Raw genomic sequence first — 19853 nt, forward strand, 5'->3', positions numbered from 1 at the left:
CCCAAATCATAAGAAGGGCTAGTAATGGTAGCTCCGAAGACTTGCGCATCCCTAGATGAGCTCACGGGGCGGGGCTCCATAAGTATTTGCTGAAGGGTTAAATCCTTGCAAATGCACCTGGCCGATAGTTGTAATTCCCCACAGATAGCAAGAATTCGTATCACGAAGCAAAATAGCACAGCATCCAGTAATGGGGCTACCCTGACCACTGCTGGTCCTGGTGGCGATCTGAATCTAGCATCGTTCTGTGGGAAAGAAAGAGGCACGAGGCTGGACCGCCAGCTGTTTGAGTGGCTGTGCGCTTCATGGTGACGGATGGGAATGGTGAAAAGAAGGTGAGAGAAGCCAGGTGCTTATGACTGTGTGGATGGTTACGGGAAAGGAAATTACTCTTCAGCGTAGTCAGAGGTCTCTCACTGAACCTGCATGGTGGTGTTTAGATTCTGTAACTATTGACAAAAACACTGCCATATTATTGGCATTCCTGCACAGAAACAATTTTACCGTTGTGAGTTAGAAACCCCCACATCCTTTCCCCCACTGACATTATTTTTGAGTACGTGAAGCTTCTTAGGGATGTAACCATCATAGAGGAGACTATGTCAGGCGAGAAGACGCGGGAGGCACAGAGACACAAACAGCCCTAGCATCCAGAACAAGGCTTATTTTGTTCAACCTTTATGGGCCGGGCATGGTACGGGGCTGGGAGGACATCCCTCCTCCTTGGGGGAGGGCAGAATGGGTCATGCTCAAGCAGGCCAGCTCAAATCCTCCAGTGGGTGCCACGGCCCCAGATGCAACCTAAACAACCTGCTACATCACCTTGGAGCTGGCTGTGGAGCCATCACCCACTCTGCGTACACACACTCAGGTTGTCAAGGAGACCAGCAGTACGCGGGACAGCATGCACCCAGGGCCGGAAGTCAGACTCTCGGTGGGGGTGGGGAGGAAGAACCCATTCCCCTAGGGAGGCCTCAAAGGTCTAGTAGGTTCATACGTCACAACAGATGAGAAGATGTGAAGCTGTGTGAGAAATTATTACTCTGATTTTAGGTAGTGGTGGAGGGAGGGGGTGGCATTCACCTAGTCCTTCCTTGAAGGACAGTCATGCTACTTGCTTTGCAAAGGGCTAGAAGGTAGACTGTGTGGGGAAGCTGGCAAGAGCAGTTTTCTTTTCAGAGCCAGTTTCCATGGTGCCTGACAACACTTGGCAATCCACAGCTGGGGAGTCTTGGACAGCCAGGGGGGCCCAGGGCCTTATCTCACCCGGGCCACCCTCCAAGGCCTCTGGCCTCTCTGGGCCCCCAGAGTGAGAGGCCACAGGTGAGCAGCCAGGGCACCTCTCTCTCTCTCTTTCTCTCTCTCTTTCTCTCTCATGCCTCCCTGGGGAAAGGAGGTGAGTGACACAGCAGACAAAGGGCAAAAAGCAGAGAGAGAACAACCTAAGGGCCAAGGTCTACAGCTCATGCACACCCCCTCCTTCACCCCTGCCCTTGGGGAAAGTTCTGTGAAGCATGAGCTTCCTGAGTTTCACTGAAGACCTGGCAGGGCTGTCTGCCCAGCAGATCCCTAACTAAGAACACATTCTTTCCACCCCCACACTCCTCAGCCTGGACTGCAAGGACCAGATAACCACGTACGGTCCCCTTCGATTCCCAGTGTGTTTACACCTGCTGTGGTCCCCACATCCTAGAAAGGACCAACTGCACCCAGACAGGTCGGGACACTTCCAGGCGGGACGAAGAGAGGAGAGACATGTGCCTTACCTGTTCCTGGGAGTTCATCACTCGCAACTTCATCTGCTTCAGGTACGTGGAGGTAAGGGGCATGTTGTAATCGATAATCCCGGAGACCAGAGGAGAAGGAGGTTCGTTTTCTGGCAGGAAGAACAAAAGGAAGCCACTTTCAGTCTGGGCCAGGGGCCCCCTGGCAGGCACCACACCCTGTCACCCACACAGAGCCTAAGGAGGAGGAAGGAACATGCCAGAGCTCACAAGCTGGCGGCTCACCTACCACATCTGGCCTGTGGACGCAGACTGTGAGGCCCTGAAAATATTGTTCAGTTAGGTGCCGGTGTTTAGCAAGTGTTCACATGCTAAAAATCGGGACTATCTGGCTTCCTTGGAAGCTGCAAGGTCTGGTCACACAGGGCCCATGCTCCCACCTGGCCACCTACCAGGGCAGCCTTGCAGCAGCCACTTTAGCCAGCGTGTGAACTCTCCATTTTGCCACAGTCCCTACCGGTTCCTATGCGCATTTTCACCACTTGATTATGACACTTGCCGGGCCCTCAAAGGCATTTTCGTTTCCAGCTCTGGTCTAAGCCAGCTTCCTGGTGCACACCTGCCACCACCACCTGACCCCATCTCCCACCCCGACAGCGTCCCCCAAAAGCACTGTCAGGTACCATACGGCTCACAGGTCTGGGCCAGGCCTCCACTACCCCCTCCCAAATTCTGGTTCCTCCTTAATCACACGGAGAGGAGCTCTGTTCCCCCCATTTATTGCTTTCTTGTCCTGAAGATCAAAGTCACGCATGTTCTTTTTGTAAAGCATTTGCAAAATGTGGAAAAATGTAAAGGCCAAAAAAAACCAAAAACCAAAAAACCACCCAAAACCAATAATTGCACCGAGCAGCTTGACATATGCTTCTGTTTATTTTTTCTCTGTGGCTTCTCTTCTTTACGCACTTGATATTAAAATGCATACAGAAAATTATAGTTTGCTTAAAAACATTTTTTCCCACTTAACATTGTCACGGTCATTTCCCGCACCATCAAAAATCTTGTTTTGCTTTGCAAACAGTGTTTTTATGGCTGTGTACTATTTTATCATAACTTGCTCAAGTCATTGCTTATGATTAGCCATTCAGGTTGTTTCCTATTGGAGGCTATTACAAACAGTACTACAGGGAACATCTTTATTCATGAATATTGGTCTGTATTTCTAATTGTTTTCCAAAAAATGGAATTTGGGGGCCGAAGGGTAGGACTGTTCCAGAACTCTTAACATCTCCAGCTGAGATGCCTTCTGCAGAGGCTGCTGCAGTGGACGGTGCCCAGTCACTGTGTTCTGCGTCTGAGGCCCCACCGTGGGCGTCATAAGGGACAGACTAAAATGGCACAGTAATAAGTCAAGGAAGACGGGGAGCAGGACTGAAAGGGAGCCCAGCCCGTTGCCCCTTTTCCCATTCCAGCTTTCTCTGCAGATGCCCCCTGCTATGACCAGTCTCAAAACCCTGGAGTCACCTGCTGGGACCTTTCACACAAAGCGGGGCCTCCTTTGGTCATTTAGTCACTTGACCCAGCTTCACCCTCCACCTGGGGCATAGTCTTGGTTACCTGTTCTCCGGCCTCCTCTTCCTGCCTCCAAGACTCCAGGCCTTTGGCCCAAAGTCCCCCCTGGTGCTCAGTTCTGTTCATGGGCTGGGATTTGAGCAGTGTGAGGAGAAGGAGGAGAAGCAGGAGCGACTTGTGGACTTGCCAAAGCTTGCTCTCCACCACTGCCACCACCACCATCGTGCCGGAGAGACGGGCTCAGGGGCAAGCGGGTGCTGGGGCCTCGGTGGAGGAATGCGGGAGCCAGGGCCCAGGCCAGGAAGGTCCCTTCGACCTTGGAGACGCTATGCTGAGTAAAAGAAGCCAGCCACACAAGGACAAATACGCTAGGATTCCACTTAGCTGGACTATCGAGAGCAGGCCCGGTCACTGAGACAGAGGGTTGAACACAGGTTATTGGAGACCGGGGGTTGAGAATGGGAGTTATTGCTTCATGGGCACGTGGTTTCTGTTTGGGGTGGTGAAAACGTTTTGGAAACACACAGTGGTGAGGGTGGCTGAGTGGTGTGAATATCATTAATGCCACTGAATGTACACTTAAAAATTATTAAAATGACAAGTTTTATGTTATATTTTACAATAAAGAAAAAAGCCCCTGCAAACAAGGGGGTGAAGCTACCCAAAGGGGACAAGGGAGTCCCTGCCTTGACAAGGACAGAAACAGAGAACGGGGTCCACGGAGACTGGGTCTGGGGCCGACGGGTGTCATTTTGAGGTGGTATCCTTCTGGTGACGGCACAGCTTGAATATCATCAAGGTTTATAAAAATGCACAACTATGGTTTGCTTTTTAAAGCCATGTTGTCGCACTCGGGGTTTTTGTGCTCCTTGAGGAAGGTCTTTGCTCTCTGAGGAAGAAGTGAATATCACTAATAGAGTATCTCAGAAAACTGGCTTAAAATGAGCTGCACTTTCTTTCCGTAGACACTTCCTCTTGGTTCCGTGGCAGAGGGTTCTGACATCGCTGCACGTTGGCACCTTCGCACAGACGACTGGCACGGCGAGGGGACTGAAGTCGGTTTCAGCGTCCGTTAGTCCTCTTCTTGCTGCCCCACCCTCAACCCAGACTTGACCTCTTTAAGCCCAGGAGCACATTGGGACCTCCCTCCCCCACACAGCGACGGGGTTGGAGGCCGTATGTGAGGCGGACATTTGAGCAACCACATTGAGAGGGCGTCACTCAAAAGAGCCATGGTTCCTGTTTTCTGATCCTGGGTCTCCAGACAGAGAACTCTGCCATTTCCGTTTCATTTCCTCAGAGACATGGTTGTCTGGTGAGAAGCTGCCAGACAACATGGTGCATGAGCAGGGCCATCCTCGTCCTGGAGATCACTGGTCAGAGCCGCAAGGGAAGAATTCATGGAGTGTCACGGCAGCTCTCCGTGTTTGGCCATCCGGGGAGGCCAGGCACTGTGTTTTTTTCCCTGATGGTCACCCATGTCCTGCCTAAAATACCATGGCTGCTTATGAGAAGGCACCTCTAATAAAGCCGGGTACAGCTTGGTTTAAGAAAGAAAACAGAAAACCAATGGCTAGGATGTTACTCTTGGGAGGAGGGGAAAGGGGTTTTCCTTGGCCTGTTCTGTCCCCGGCAGGTCCACAGATCAGAAACCATTTCCAGTGCCCAGAGGTGAGCCAGGAGGGCTCAAGAAGAGGAGGTAGGATGCCCCGTCTGGGGGGAACCCGGATGCCTTGAGCATGCACGCACAAATCCATCAGAGATCCAAGTGCAGTGGAATGCTCGTGCCTGCGGCTCCAGAAGCGAGAGTGCTGGCGGGGAGGCGGGACCTTGGCGGGCAGCGGGGAGGCATTCCAGGTGAGAAAACATGCCAGGGAGCTGGCTGTGGGACCGCAGTGAGGAGAAAGGCAGGCAGGGTTTCTGCCAGCCAGGAAGTTCCAGAGGTGGTAAGTGGCTCACATCAAGAGGATCAACTTGGTAGGAAAGAGGGGAGGTGCAGAAGCCAGTGGTAGCTCCGGGAACTCCGTGGAGCCACATGCTCACAGGCCAGACGAATGCCAGGATGGGCATAAGCTAAGGTGGACGCATGAATGGGTTACAAGTGGCTTCCCTGGGCTCTGCTGAGACAGGTCAGTTCCCGCTGGGGTCAACACACAGTGGCCGTGCTCAAGCCACTTAGCGATACCGCTGGTGAGTTAGGAGATCGCCACGGTCGCAGAGCCACCATAATCCAGCAGGCTGCTGGTGAGAGGAGCAGAGGAATCACTCAAAGAAATGTCTCAACATGCTTTGCCAAGGAAAACTGACACCCGCCCAGGAGCTAGCCCTGGCTTTATGGGCCTCGAGAATAACCCGTGATGCGGAGGCTTGACCCAGGCCAAGCCAAGTGCTGGCCTCCACAGCTAGGCTCCAATGGCATGCATCAATCGAGGCAAGCTTCAGCGGAGGCAGTGGCCCTCGCTCCTCCACGTAGAGCAAACGCGGGCAATTCTCCTGAGCTTTCACCTATAGAACAGAACTCAGTCCAGAGAGGCCTGTGGCTTCAGCTGCCAGTGGCAAGAGCTCTCCCAGGCAGGGGTGGATGTTGAAGTATACGTGCGTGACGAGGGCCCAGAGGAGCCACGAGACCAGCCAGCCTGTGTGGGTGTTTGGATCTGGAAACAGAGACCCAAAGCCTGGGGCTGGCTCAAAAGGTGATGGAAAGCCTCTTTCCCCGGGGAGTGAATCAGTAGGCCAACAGGTATTCGAGGAGCACTGATGTGTGTACCTTTGGCGGGAAAGGTAGGGGGGACTCTGTAGGTACAATCCCTGTACTCGGCGGGGTGGGACTGATGCGGAGCCCATTAGAGGTCAGAGGAGAAGAGTTCAGAGGCTCTGGAGTAGTTCAAGACAGCTTTGTGGAGGGAGGATCTGAACAATGTTCAATCACTTAGCTGACCGCTACTCAGCACCCGTTAGGAGCTCCACGAAGACCCTCCTGCTCCAGGAGGTGGGTACTAGTATTAACAGCCCATTTTACAGATGAGGCACCCTCCCCATGTCACACAGCAAATGAGTATGAGAACTGGGCCAGGCCAAGCCAGCAACCAGGCCAGCATTGGAAAGACTCTGCAGGGGCCTAGGAACGAGCTGCAATGGGGTCACGTGAAGGGAGGAAAGGAAGGAGGGATGCCGGGGGGGGGGGGGGGGGCACAGAGGGGGTTGGACTGAGACAGAGGAGTCTGGGCCTGGCTGTGAATGAATCACCACCTGAGTGGACAACTCTGTCTCCAAGGCAGGGACCCTTCAATAGGTAACTGGGTTGCCCACTGCTAACTCCTAGTTTGCTGCCTTGCAAATAATATTTTGCCACATCGGATCGGAGAAAACCGGAGCATGCCTCCAGAGGCCCTTTCCCCAGGAGCTAGGGCTGGTCTGAGGGCACACCCGGTTCTCACTCTGTCCCATCTCCGCCTGGACTTGCTGTGGGGTGGTGGAAAAGGAGTGTGGAGCCGGGAGGCCCTGGAATTTCCCATCCCTGGACTTCCTGATCCTCAGCTGCCTCCTTTGTTTGTGCTCCTGGAGTTGGGGGGAGGGCAGGGGACGGTCCAGGCCCCCAGGCTCTGTCGGGGACAAACTGCTGAGCAGGGGAGGCTGCTTTGCTTCCTTTCTTTCTTTTTAACACGAGGCCAGGAAGCCAGGAGTTTTCCCAACAGCCCCTTGAGAAGTCTCCATCCTGTTCCCTGTCCCCCTCCTGCCCCACCTTCCTGGGACAGGAACCCAGGCCTGCCTCTGGGGCCTGGGGCAGGAGAGGGAGGGGGGAGGGCTGGCATGGCAGGGGCGCCTACGAGCAGTATGGCTTCATCCAGGGAGGCCAGCACTGCGGGAGACCAGCGCTGTGGGCTCTTAGCTGGGGTAGGAGAAGGGACGCCCTGCCAGCTGGCAAGGGTGGCCCAGGCAGCTAATGCCTCTAGCCATTAAGCAGACAGGGGAGCCTTTCCCACTCCAGAGCTCTTCACTGGCAGCTTCCAGAACCAAGCTCTTCCCTTTTGCTTAGCGACCAGGTTGTGGACCCAGGGTGCTCACCTAGGTAGGCTGACTGACCGGAGGTCTCCCTGCGGGGCCACCTGAACATTGGCATTCTTGTGTCTCAACACCATGGTGCACACACCTAATAGGGTGGGAGAAACGGGCTGATGTTCCCCAGGTACCTGCCACACCAGATGCCCTACAGAATAGGCTCCTTTAATTCAGCTCCATGAGGGAGGCATTACTCCCATCTTGCTGATGATAAAATAAGTTCTCCTGCCTTCTGGTAGGGCTTGGACAACTGATTTCACCATGACACTTGTCTGTGCCTCGTTTTCTTAGCGGCAAGGTGGGATGGATACCTCGTAGGATCATACAAGCTGTTAGGAGCAGGGAGGTCCCCAGCCTGCCACAGGACATACAACAGGGACCAGGCACCACACCCAGGTCTGCTGGACCCCCAGCCCAGGCTTTTCCGTGGGTCGCACCGTCTCCTGCTCCCTCAGTGTCTCCTCTTCTCCCTGCATGGGAAGCTCCTCTCCCGGGGGCAGAGAAGTGGCATTCTGCCTGAGGACCGGCAAGGATGGGTACCACGCAGCTTTACGCCTCCTGTGCTCCGTCCTGACTGGAGCACACCCCTGGGAAGGGAGGCTCCAGCACAGAGCACACGGAGCTGGTTTATATTCTAGGCGGTTCCCTCCTGGCGTGAGTACGCGCGCGCGTTCTTTCTCTCTCTCTCCCTCTCTCTCTCTCTCTCTCTCTCTCTCTCTTTCTCCCCCTCTCCCTCTCCTTCTCCACCTCCCTCCCATCACTCTCCTCCCTCCTCCTCCCTGGGGGTGGGGGCCTGATGGTGGCAGCCTGGAGAAGAAACCGGCTGCCTGCCGCTGTGCTCAGCATCGCCCTCTTGGCCGCGCTGGCCATGCCGAAGCCCACAGATGAGGAGAAGCGGAGCTGCAGCCTGGAGACGAGACCTTGCAGCCTTCACTGAGGAGTTGGGGGGCGGGGGGTGAGGGACGTCCTCCACACCGGCAGAGAGCAAGGGACCAGAACAGAGGGAGGCTGCAGACACCCCGGAGCGGCCCACAAATGCAGTCCCTCTTGGCCTGGCCTCTGTTCCCCTAGGCTAGTGCTTCAGTGTGACTCCGCCAGTTGCTATGGAAACAATTAGGCCAGAACAGGAGGGGACAGGCAGCCACCACCAGGGCACGTGCCCCTGGGACTCAGACCCTGACAGGGTAGGGGTGCGGCAGGGAAAGCCCTCCTGGCCTATTTGCAGGGACCAGACACTGCCCTGGCCCAAGGCTGCAGCCACTCAGCCAGGGCCAGGCCCAGTGGGGGGGGGGCCTCTGAGGCATGCGCATTACCATAATAGCTACAACCACCACGGTTCCCTCCTCTTGTGCCGGGGTACAGGGATTAACTCTCCAACCTTAGCCCCCTGACGTAGGTCCCATGATTCACTCCACTTCACAGATGAGGAAACTGAGGCTCAGAGAGACAAAGTCACTTGTTTAGGATGCATAGCTGCTGACTGGCAGAGATTCAGACCCACCCAGTGTGGTCTTGGGGGCTCTGCTCTTAAACCAGGAACCCAGCGTTTGTGAGGCATTAACCACACTTGTTCCTGTCCCCCATACTTTAGAAGCTACCCAATGTGCCTGGTGAAGCAGCCATGGCCTAGCAACCCCATGGACAGGAAGGCTTCTGGATTTGGTGAGTCAGCAGAGATCACCAAAGTGAGAAAACCCCAAAACACTTGATACCTAGGCTCTAATTTCTTTGTTGTCATCTACTTTGCTTGAGCTTTGTTGTTGATTTTTCCTTCCCCAGAAATGGGGGGTGCCACCTGAGTACCACCCAAAGTGAACAGCCTGCCCTTCAGGCTGAGTCTGTTCCCATCCTCAGGCAAAACGCCCACTGACTTCAGCAACCTTTACAGACCTGATGCCCAGGAGCAGCCTAGAAGCCCTGATAAATCGCCCACCTGAGCACCATTTCTCAGGGCAGAGTTACAGTCACACCGGCCACATGTATCGGCCCACCTTGCTGTGCCAAAGCCACCTGCGAACAAATGGGCGCCAGGCTTGCCAGAGGCCTCTGGGCGTGCTCAGGGTGAGGGGCTGAGGGGGACTGACATGGGGGTCCTTGCTGCATCTCAGGGGGCAGGGCAGAGCTGGAGAGCATGGACACTGGCCCAAGGAACCAACTTTGCCTGGTCACAAGTGCTCTGGGCATTTGCATTCGAGGTAATTCCCACAGATTTCCTGGATGTTCACAGCGAGGGAATAAACACTGAGGGAGGACCGACTACTGGTAGGTGTGGGGCTACAGGGTACAGAGGTACCCGTGGTGAGGGGGGCGCTCCTGTCTTCAGAGAGCTCGCAGTCATGATGGTGAGACCAGACCCATGAGGACACTGCCCAGAGTGAGGCTTGGGTGGCAAGTATTAAGGTGCTCAGGGACTAGGGCGAGGTGATCATTGCCACCAGGAACCTCAGTGGGAGAAGAGGGTCTTAAAAGGAGGTAGGAATATACCATTGGTTTTTTAAATAAAACCTGACATTTTTTTTAAGCTGAAAAAAAAACCCCAAAAAACCCCCAACCAAACCAACAGCGAAGTTCTCTAGGCATGGACCCACACTGGCCTCTGGGAATTGAGACAACTGCTGGCCATGCACTTTTCTGTCTGTGCCAGCAAAGGGCAGGCCCTGCTGGTGGGAGGGCCTTTCCCTGCACAACCTCCCCCAAGGCACCAGCATGCCTGCCTTCTCCCCTACCTTTGGGCTCCAGGCCATTGGAATTAAAGTGCATCCTCTTCTGACACTCTGTGCAGCTCATCAGGAATCGAGTCACGGCTTCTCGCGGAAGGAAGGCATAGGTCTCTGCAATCTGGGGGAGAGAGGAGGTTTGCTCATCATATGGACCCAGGGGGAGGTCACTTGATCACCAGGTCACCGAGGTCAGTGCTCAGGTGGCAGGTGGTTGGCCCTTGCCGGGAAGGGAAGGGATTCGAGGAGCAGGTGGCAGGTGCCCTCAATTCTTAGCCATGGAAATGAGTGAGGACTCTTACGGAAAACCATTTGTTCTAAAATTTTGAATAAAGGAGCTTAAAAACTGAGAAAGCAAAACACGTAAACATTATCTAACCTATGTTTTAATAAGTAATACTCCTCTCAGAGCATTTTATTGTTGCTACTGAAAAATTAGCTTACAAGCATTGCTCTAGGGGAGGAGGAAAAATTTCCGTTCTTAGAGATGGGTAAACGGAGACCCACTTACAAAGCTACTGGCTCCGGGCCTATGAACAGAGCCCAAGGTTCTATAAGCTCTTCCTGCAATAACTCACAGATCAAGAACATTTTTAGAGAGAGCTGTGAAAGTCTGATGCCAAGGGATCAGGTTTTTCAGACTGGGCTGCCAATGACCCCTATGTTCCAGGTGAGGTCACAAGGCCCAGAGAGGTAAACCGACTTGCCCAAGGTCACACAGCTCTTTAGAGGCAGTGCTGGACCAAAAGCCTGTCCTCCATAGTTGCCTCCAGAGGGCCTCCCCTAGCCAGGGAGGAGAAAGCAGGTGTGGGAAGGAAGTTGGAATAGATGGGAGGGAATACAAGAAACAGGCTGGGCAGGGGAGTGGAGAAGTGGGTGCAGTCCCAGAAGCCCAGGCCATCTCCTCTCGCTCTGGGTTTTGGGAAATGGACTGGCCCTGGTTTGGCCGCCTCTTAGGCCCAGGTTCCCTTGGCTGAGGCCGGTAGCTGCCCAGCCGCTGGTGTTCGCACGTTTCCCAGAGCCGGAGCCCTTCCGCTCCTCTCCACTAAGGGGCAGCATCACCCCAGCATTCCTCCCTCCTCGCCGCAGCCCAGCGGGGAAAGTTGGCGGAGGGCTCTGGTCAGCCCTCAGGGGGTGGGGACTGCTCTCCAGGACCGCACCAGGTCTGCTGCTTGGAGGTGCACGAGCACCCTGTCCCATCTCTGTGGCGATCAGGAGGCGGAGTAGGATAGGGCAGAGCGGATGGGGCTGGGGGGGGGGGGCAGGGTCCCAGCACGGGGGCCAGGCCGTGCCCCCTGCTCAGCTGGCCTGTGGACCTCGGGGGCTACTCCTGCTCGGTGGCCGGCTGCAAACGCAGAGTTAATTTTGGTGACACAATTGTTATTTCTCAGCTGATTTGATGCTCTGCAGAGCAGGCAGTCTCCTTGATGAGTTATCTCCCTTCCAAATTCCCTGTCTGATTGCCTTCCTCTGGAGGTCAGGGACAAGGGCAAACCCCAGCTCTCTGATTGGAGCCAGTGGATGGGAGGGCACGCAGCCCATCCTCCTCCGGTCTCAGGGCTGCGGGATGGGGGCCTTCCTGCCACACACGTGGACATCTTCATTCTCAGCCCCACCTGCCTGGAAGTCTTATGGGTGGTGGGTGGTGTGCACCTCTCAGGCCTTCAGGGTTGGGAGGGGTGGGCCCCACTGAAGGGCTGCCGGCTGCAGGAGGAAACGGGCAAGAGGGAAGGGCACCTGCTGGACAAAGAGGGGGGTGTGGCTGAGTCGGGCAAACAGGTGACCTCCGAGGTGCCGCAACAGAAGGGGTGATATCCCAGGTCAGACCTAGGAGAGGTGAGCTGAGGGCTTGGGGGAGGAGGGTCATAGTCTGCTGAGAAAGGAGGAAAGTTCCAGAGGGACAGCACGATTCACTATACAGAGCTCACCCGCCGCTGGGCAGAGAAATCATTTTCCCAGCACTCAAGGAGAGCCCTCCCGGCCTGGCTGCACCTGACCCACCGAGGGCTCAGGGATACTTCCCAAGGAGGGCCCAGCCCAGGGGCCAGGATGGTGGCCGCAGCTCCCTTGGCCTCGGCAGGGACCCCAGCCGTACGCAAAGCTGGCCAGGGGGCACGGGGCGCACACCTTCTGGACCTGGGTCCCACACGGGGGTGGCTGGGGTGGACCCAAGAAGTATAGGTGAGGAGTCCTTGGAGCCATCTGAGGGCCAGGAGGGAGCCCTGCTCTGGGTGGCTGGAATGTCTGCAGCCTCACTAAGTGCTCCATGGGGAGTCAGTGAGGTGCAGCGTCTAGCCCAGCTCCACGCTGCTGTAGGGGCTGGCATGGAGGAGGGGGCAATGTGTGGCCTTCGGCCTCCTCCGGGCATCTTTTGGTTCACTCTCCTGGCTTGTCCACGTGAGAAATGGGACATCCATTTCTGTTCTACAGCATGGATGCCCAAGGCCACAGGACTCGGGATGAGCTGAAGAGAGGAAGACAATCCTAGCTCATGCTCTAGTCAATAGGGTGGTGGTTTTCAGATAGTTTTAGAGCTCCGGACACAGTTCTGGAAGTAGTCTCTTATGCTGAAGGCCAACGTGTGAAACAGATAGAGATGGAGCTGCTGTGTTTAAGGACCACTGTCCCCACCCAGCTTCCCTCGGCTGCCTGCTGCTGCCTTGCTTTCAGGGCTTCCTGCCTGGACACTGAGACCCGTAAGTGCATTTGCCTTGTACGTTTTCCCTCATGGTAAAAAGGAGATTTCACTGGCAGGGAGAGCAGAAGCTATTTGCAGAGTCGTTGACTTGTAAGGCCCCATTTCGCTCCCCAGCTCAGGGGCCGACAAGGACAGATGAGGCCAATTGGGGGGATTTGCACCACTTTACAAGATCGTGCCACTGCCCTGCGGTGGATTAGCACGCGGTGGGCCTGGAGCAGCTGCTGACCACATCTGGCCCCACCTCCAGAGTGGTCAGGGCAGCCAGATCCGGACTCCGTAGTTTGATCTAGCTTACCAGCACCCTGGGAGAGAGGAAGGAAGCAAAGAGTTTGCTCCAACCCAGATGGGTGCGGACACCAGAAAAGCCCCCTTGAAAGAGGCCCAGTCCTCTATGTGGGCTCAGAGAACTCTGTAGCACCACTTGGAACCCTCCCCAGACCCTGGCATAGGCAAGTCCCCCCGCGAAGCCTCTGGATCCTCTGGTCACACTGCATCAGAGGCAGCATAAGGCAGGAGCTTCTCTTCCAAAATGGGAATCCCCTGCATTATCCATTTAAATGGCCATCTATCCCTGGCTCATATACCTTCAGTTTCAGAAAGCTCATTACCTGCCCTCTCTGATCTATTGCTGGATAGTGGTAGGTGCTAGAAGCTTCTTTTTCCCACAGAATAATGTGCCTCCTTCAATACCCTTGAACAAGTCTGCCCATCTCCCTTCCAGCCCCCTGCTTCCTGCAGGCACCCCAGGCCTATAAGAATCTGGAAGGTCTCCGGTGCCCTAGAGATGGCAAGTAAGTCCCAGGATTCAGGTTTGGCAAAACACACAGAGACAGGTCCAAAAAACCCTCAGCCGGGGGGCCTGATGTAAACCCCACTGTGCCAGGCTGTGCCTCTCTGCAGTCGTCAGCACAGAGTTTCCTTGGGGGCTCTTTCCCTGGCATGGATGGGACTGAAGAGCTACGCTTGGGTTGAGGAAAATGGGAGCAGATGAAAAGCAGGGGGACAAAAGCATCCAGGCACCACCCCCACCCCCCAAAAAGGAAAGGGTGGCAAGAGAAGGGTGACAGATGGGGAAGAGGAGGGGGAAGGGAGAGGAGGCACACGGTGGGGAGGGAGGTGCAGCAGCCCCCTTGGCCTTCACACCCGCTGCAGGAGGGCCCTGGCCTGCTCCACTCAGCCTTGGCCCTGCTGCTGAAATTCCAGCTCTGTGCACAGCCCAGCTGGCCCACTGCCAGTCATGTGCCAGCTCCAGGCTGGGCAGCGGGAAGTGGGGCACGCGGCGGGCATATGGACGGGAAGCCAGGAAGTGCAGAGCAAAGGGCTGGACACAGGGCCCAGGGACACAGAGGTTGGCGGAACCAGCCCAGCCCAGCCCTCTCTACAGCATGGAGGCCGCAGACCCAGCCTTCGTAAATACCCAGGGAGTGCCTGTGGGTGAGGCTTGGTGCTAGACACGAAGGGGACCAGGGAAGTCACATGGTCTGGCTGGCCCAAGCCCATTTACCTTGACCACAACAAGTCTTGGGGCTTACTAGCTGCACACGGGGGGTTTGTGGAGAGGCAGGATGTGTACTGGTCAGGGCACAGGCTCTGGGTCCAGCTGCCTGCCTCCAAGCATCAGAGGGGTGACCTCAAGGCAGGTTATGTGTCCCTCTAAGCCTCATTTTCCTCATCTGTAAAATGGAGGTAACATTAACATATACATATGTCTGTGTGTGTGTGTGTGTGTGTATACACACATATATATACATGACCTCCATCACATATGTATGTATACATACTCTTTGTACGAGTGAAGGCTCAGAGAGCTGGTGCACAGGAAACTGCTGAGTGCAGAGCCTGGCACACGCAAACTGCCCAGCACTGACAAATTTAATGCTTAGAAAATGTGTTGGGTCTCAGTAATACCAAGGGGCCCACAAAGGCCCTGGCTTGGCTGTCCCTCCCTTCATCTATGACCCTCTGGTGGGAACACCCTCAGAACTCAGGCCGTATAGGAAAATTATAGACTTATACAGGCTACCTCCACAGCAGTCCAGGCTATTTATATGAAGAATTTGGGGTAGGGGTGGAGTTCACAGCTGCCTTGGGTGGGGAAGTCCAGTTACAGAGGGGCAGGTAAGAAGCCAGAGAGAAAGTTGACACACAGGGGGCATGAGAACACCAGCTGTCTGTCACATAAGTGCTGTGTGACCGTAGATCAACTCTTTGGGTCTTGGTTTCCTTAACTGCAAAATGGGACCATAGTGCCTCCATCACAAAATTGCTCTGAGGCTTGAATGAACGTATAGTGTTTGGCTTTACTGGTTTAGTGGTGGGTCTTGGGTTCAGAGCTGTGCATGATCCGTGGCAATGGCAGTCAACAGGGGGACGGGACCAGAAGGCAGGCAGGCTCCTCCTTCTCTAGCCACTGTCTCCCACACCTCCCCATGTGTGACGTTTCCTAGCCCTAGATCACCATCTCTGCTCCCTTCTGCCTACCCAAGCTTAGAATGCCAGCTTATGCACCATCTTCTCCATGAAGCCCTCGCTGGCTTAGCAATAATATGAACGTAAGGGTTCTGGAGGTGCCTTTGCTGAATGCCCTCAGGGTTCTTGTTCCCTCAAAGGTAGGGACCAGGTCCTCAGACTTCCCCTGGGGAACTTGTTGTACTGACTTCACAGGGTGGTGGAGGACCGGACGAACTCACACAGGAAGCATTTAGGGCAGGCCTAGCACACAGTAAATGCCATGGAAGCATTTGCTCTTTCGATTATTATTATCTAGGCACCCCTACCCCCACAGTCCCAGAACAGGCTGCAAGGGGCTGGGGTGGGAGGTGGGGAGGGGAATGAGTGAAGCAGAAACCAGGAAGAGGGCTTTGCTCCTGCCCTCGTCCCTCTCCTTCCCTCCCTCGCTCCCTTCAACCTGCCTCTCCTTTGTGCTCAGACCACAGAACCCGCCCCCTCGCCCCCCTTGAGCCATCTCTGGCTGCCATGCCCTTGCCCTGTGCCCCCCTGGGTCCCCAAAGGCCGTTTCATCACGCCTCAGCTCCCTGCCCCGCCCCCGCCCAACATGTGCGGAGCCCATGGCCTCCTGCCAAGGCCTGGGGCTGCCCACAGAGGCCCAGAGACAGAAATCTCACCGCTCGGTAGGTTTTCTTCTGCCCAGCGTGCTTGGGGGCTTTGCCTGGCTCCGCTGAGCTCTCCACATGCATCGAGTAGATGATGTCAAAGAAATCTTCCACCACAGCGACCCGCTTCAGAGAGATGCCCTCCGGCTCCGACAGGCCATCTGCCCCCTGCGACAGGGTGGACAAGCTGTGTTAGTGTCAGGGATGATGGCAGGGTGAGAGCTGGGCCCTGAGGCCTGGCAACGGGTCGGGGGCAGGGACGGCGCTGCTCCCTGACCCGCAAGGCCTCCAGAGGTAGGTCTGGAGGGTTGGGGGTGGAAGGAGCCTGCCGAAAGAGCCCTAGAGACAGGGGCACCAGAGTCAGGGCGGCTGCTGCTACCAAATCTACCAGAAACAATGGGAAGAGAACGACAACAACGAAAATACAAATTAAAAAACCAAGAGGCTCCATGTTCACAATTTCAGACAGATTGTGCCAGACTCAGGCGGGGAGCTCTCGAATCACATGCTGTGCCAAGACCATCCTGGAAGTCTCTGGGGAGGGGGGGGGGGGGTGCTAAATAGATGCAGCCCCATCAGGAGCTCGCCAATTAGCAGTAACCTTTCACTGTGGTCCCGGGCTGGGGTCCCAGGGGAATGGCTTGGATCACCTGGGTGACTCCTGCCTCCACCCTGGCCTTTCTGAAAAGCTTTTCACCGCTGCCGGCCCTCCCCACTCCAGCAGCTGAGCGCCGGCAGCAGACCCAGGCTCTTTGTGTGTGGAGATACAGAGAATAACAGACACAAGGCCACGTGGAGGTGGCGGGGCCTCATGAGCAAGGTGGCCGTGGGCCCCTGAGCCTCTTACAAGGCTGGCAGGGGTGCTGTCAGCTGGTCCTGAAAAGGTGTGCCAGGATTGAGAAGGGGGTCCTGCTGCTGGGCAGACACCTGCTGTCTCCCACCAGCAGGGATGGGAGGGAACCAGGAAACTGCATGGCATGAGGCTGGGGGGGGGGTGTGTGGCCGGGTCCATAAGGGAGCAGACTGCAGAGTGAGGTCTTTATTCATAGGGCACAGGATACACACATGCTCGGGGACACCCGGCTCTTAGCCATCATCTCCCTATGGGGAGACCTGGAGAGCTCTGGGGAGCTTCACAGATTAAGAGCAACCAGGTGTGTGTGTGTGTGTGTGTGTGTGTGTGTGTGTGTGTGTGTGTGTAGGGGGAAGATGGGGGAAAAGGAGATAGGATAGTCTCTAAAACTGTCCAAAACACAAATCTCCCAGAGAATTCTTTCCTAAAGGATCTTGCTCACGGCTCAAGAACATCAGCTCTATGAGGATGTGCACTTCATCTCTTGGCTCTTGCCTGTCTCCCTAGCACCTAGAACAATGCCGGACACATACTAGGCTCAGTAAATAACCGAACGCCTGACTGACTATAAGCAGCAGCCAGGCAGGGTAGTTGAGACATACGCTTCCTCAGTTTGCGGCCCATCATCGAAGTGGCTGTGTGACCCTCAGCCGTTATTTTGCTTCTCTAATCCTCAGCTCCTTTATCTAGAAAAGGGGGGTAACAGAAGCACCTTTCCTATGAGCTACAGAGAGGAAGAACTGAGATGCGTGTGGAACACTTAGCAGCAAGCCCAGCCCATAGGAACTGCTACACAAATACTATAATTAAGAAGGGCTTTGTCGTTTCCTTAGCTAGTTTCCATAGCTAGTTTCCCCTAGCTATGATAGGGCTGAACATTGTGACAAGCCTGGGAGGTTGTTGGGGTCAGGACCTGCCTGTGGTATGGTGCCTGGTAAGTGGCAGAGCTGGTTTAAGACCTCGGTCTTTGCAGTCCAAGGAAAACAGAGGCGGTGCTAAATGGGACACTTGCTCACAGAACATTCTGGCCACAGACGGGGCTTGGTTTTGTCCAGCAACTTTCCCAATATGCCATGATGGGCAAATAGGGCTGTCTCTTTGCCAGTGGCCCACTTGAGAGCAGATGGGTATCTGGAGTGGAGGGTGCCAAATCCTACAGCCAGTGGGCAGCATCCGTGGGTGGTGACCCTGGGTGGTGACCCTATTGGCCCTGTACAGCTCCTCTTGCCAATGGCTTCCTTCCTAGTCAGGATCCATTTCAATGGGGACTTCTCAGATAGCATGCATCTGGTGTGTGGTGTGTGGTGTGTGTGTGTGTGTGTGTGTGTGTGTGTGTGTGTAGGAGGAGCTGCCTGCTGGTCCTGCTTCCTTGCTGTGAGATTGTGGGCAAACTCTTCAGCCTCCCTGAGCTTCACTTATGAGCTGAGCTGTAAAATTCCATGACTCTTCTTTTCTTAAACTCTCTCAGGAGTTACCGTTACCTCTTTCCTGGGGGTATCTGAAGTCCCCTCTGACGTCCTGGGCCATCTGTAAACGGGGCTCATCAGTGACAAACTTGATCATTAGCTGACTTGTAACTACCCAGCATTTTGGGGATCTTCAAATACTGCTGTGACAGAGTTGGATGAGACAAATATTATGACAGTCCAGTAATAATATCCTTCTAACCAGAGGTTCATGTTGGCAAAAACTAACAAAAGGATCATAAGAATAAAAATATAACTGGGTTTCTATTTCTTGAGCTGGGTGGTAGTTTTACAGGTGTGTTTGGTTTGTAAAGAGCCATTAATCTAAACTTTACAATCTGTGTACTTTTCTATATGTCTGCTAAGCTTTAATAGAAAAAAAGTATATTAAAAAAAGTATAATGAGGTGGGTAGTTCCACAACATTTTGATAATCTGAATCTAGAGGCATAATGAGGGGCTTAGCTGCTTAAAAGTGAATAGACCTCTCTGCTTGTAAAACCATTTCAAGCAAGAATGTAGACACCTCTGGAAAATGGAGATAAAATTTGGTGGGAAGGAATGTAGAAAGAAAATAATCTGATGAAAGACAGTATTTCAGGTAAGTGAAATGGAAAGTGTCCCCTAACCAGCTTGGTGACCTTGGGCAGGTTCCTTCTTGACCTTTTTTTTCTTTTTTTTTTTAATTTTAAGTAATCTCTACACCCAATGTGGGGCTTGAACTCACAACCCTGAGATCAAGAGTTGCATGCTCCACCAACTGAGCCAGTCAGGCACCCCACTTCTTGACCTCCTGAAACTCAGTTTCCTCACCTGTAAAATGGGCCTAGAAAGTCCTTGTTGGCTGTTCCAAAGATTAGGCTAAGAGTGTATGTCAGACATCTGGCACATATAGGCTTGTAAATGTTCATCTCTTCCCTCTGGACCCACTGAATTTGGACATTTTGTGTTTAGGAATTTGCTCTTATGTCCTGTCCCTCTGATCCATTCAGGTTACAGCACGGGTCCCCCAAGGCAATACCCACCATCAGAGGAGATGCATAGTCCTATGCAATTCCTAAGTAACATGCTAAGGCTGTCACACAAACTTAAAATAAATTTTCTGAAAGTCAAGGTGTAACTAACCAACCCAGATTAAACAGCAAACCTCACTGCCCAGTGCCTGGCCCATCTCTGTCCCAGCCTTTCACCCCCATTCTAAGGCAGACACGAGTACCCAACAGCTTTGTACCTGGTCCAATGTGACTACAAAATTGCCCCAAAGAAACTCTTCAGGGATCATTTTCAGTAGCTCCCGCTTTAAAAATCTATTGTGATCTCCCCTGATGTTCAAACCTGGGTCCTATAACTGGTCTCTCTCAACTGCAGAGATGTACACGGGAAAGGAAAGGGCTTGTAAGCAACCCAAATTCAAACCACACAAGGTCTGCAGAGCCCCACCTTGAACTGTCCTCTGGTGAGCTGTGGCCACCTGGACACCATGTGTGCTACACCCTAAGGGAAGAACACCAGGATATCTGTCTGTCCTTCAAGGAGAACCCTGGGAAGAGAACAAAGGGATCCCATGGCAGTCACGTGCGAGACATCTCTGCCATGCCCTGCATCCATAGAGGTAATAACCTTCATGCTAAGTGCTGCAGGAGAGCCAT

At 54.3% G+C, this 19853-nt stretch overlaps 1 protein-coding gene and 1 long non-coding RNA gene across 6 annotated transcripts in view; one reads left to right on the plus strand and one right to left on the minus strand.

Annotated features, from left to right (window-relative positions):
* Positions 1-19853, minus strand: part of NOL4L (nucleolar protein 4 like) — a 124028-nt gene that overhangs the window by 57959 nt on the left and 46216 nt on the right. For 3 of the 4 annotated variants that reach the window (XM_060615143.3, XM_060615165.3, XM_060615173.3), the window contains exons 2-4: positions 15899-16054; positions 10082-10193; positions 1767-1876 (exon numbers count right to left, since the gene is read on the minus strand). In XM_060615143.3, the coding sequence (XP_060471126.1) occupies positions 1767-1876; positions 10082-10193; positions 15899-16054 (378 nt within the window). Of the gene's footprint in view, positions 1-1766; positions 1877-10081; positions 10194-15898; positions 16055-18220; positions 18322-19853 lie in introns of those variants that run through there. The other variant, XM_060615157.3, reaches the window with a different exon arrangement.
* On the plus strand, positions 948-4506 carry LOC132666937 (uncharacterized). Of its 2 annotated transcripts, none has more exons than XR_009604908.2 (3): positions 948-1027; positions 1610-1808; positions 4262-4506. It is a non-coding gene; the product is annotated as an uncharacterized LOC132666937 (long non-coding RNA). The 2 variants fall into 2 exon arrangements; XR_009604906.2 differs by lacking the exon at positions 948-1027 and adding an exon at positions 1036-1323.

The sequence above is a fragment of the Panthera onca genome, chromosome A3 (genome assembly GCF_046562875.1).
Source record: "Panthera onca isolate mPanOnc1 chromosome A3, mPanOnc1 haplotype 2, whole genome shotgun sequence".
NCBI lineage: Eukaryota > Metazoa > Chordata > Mammalia > Carnivora > Felidae > Panthera > Panthera onca.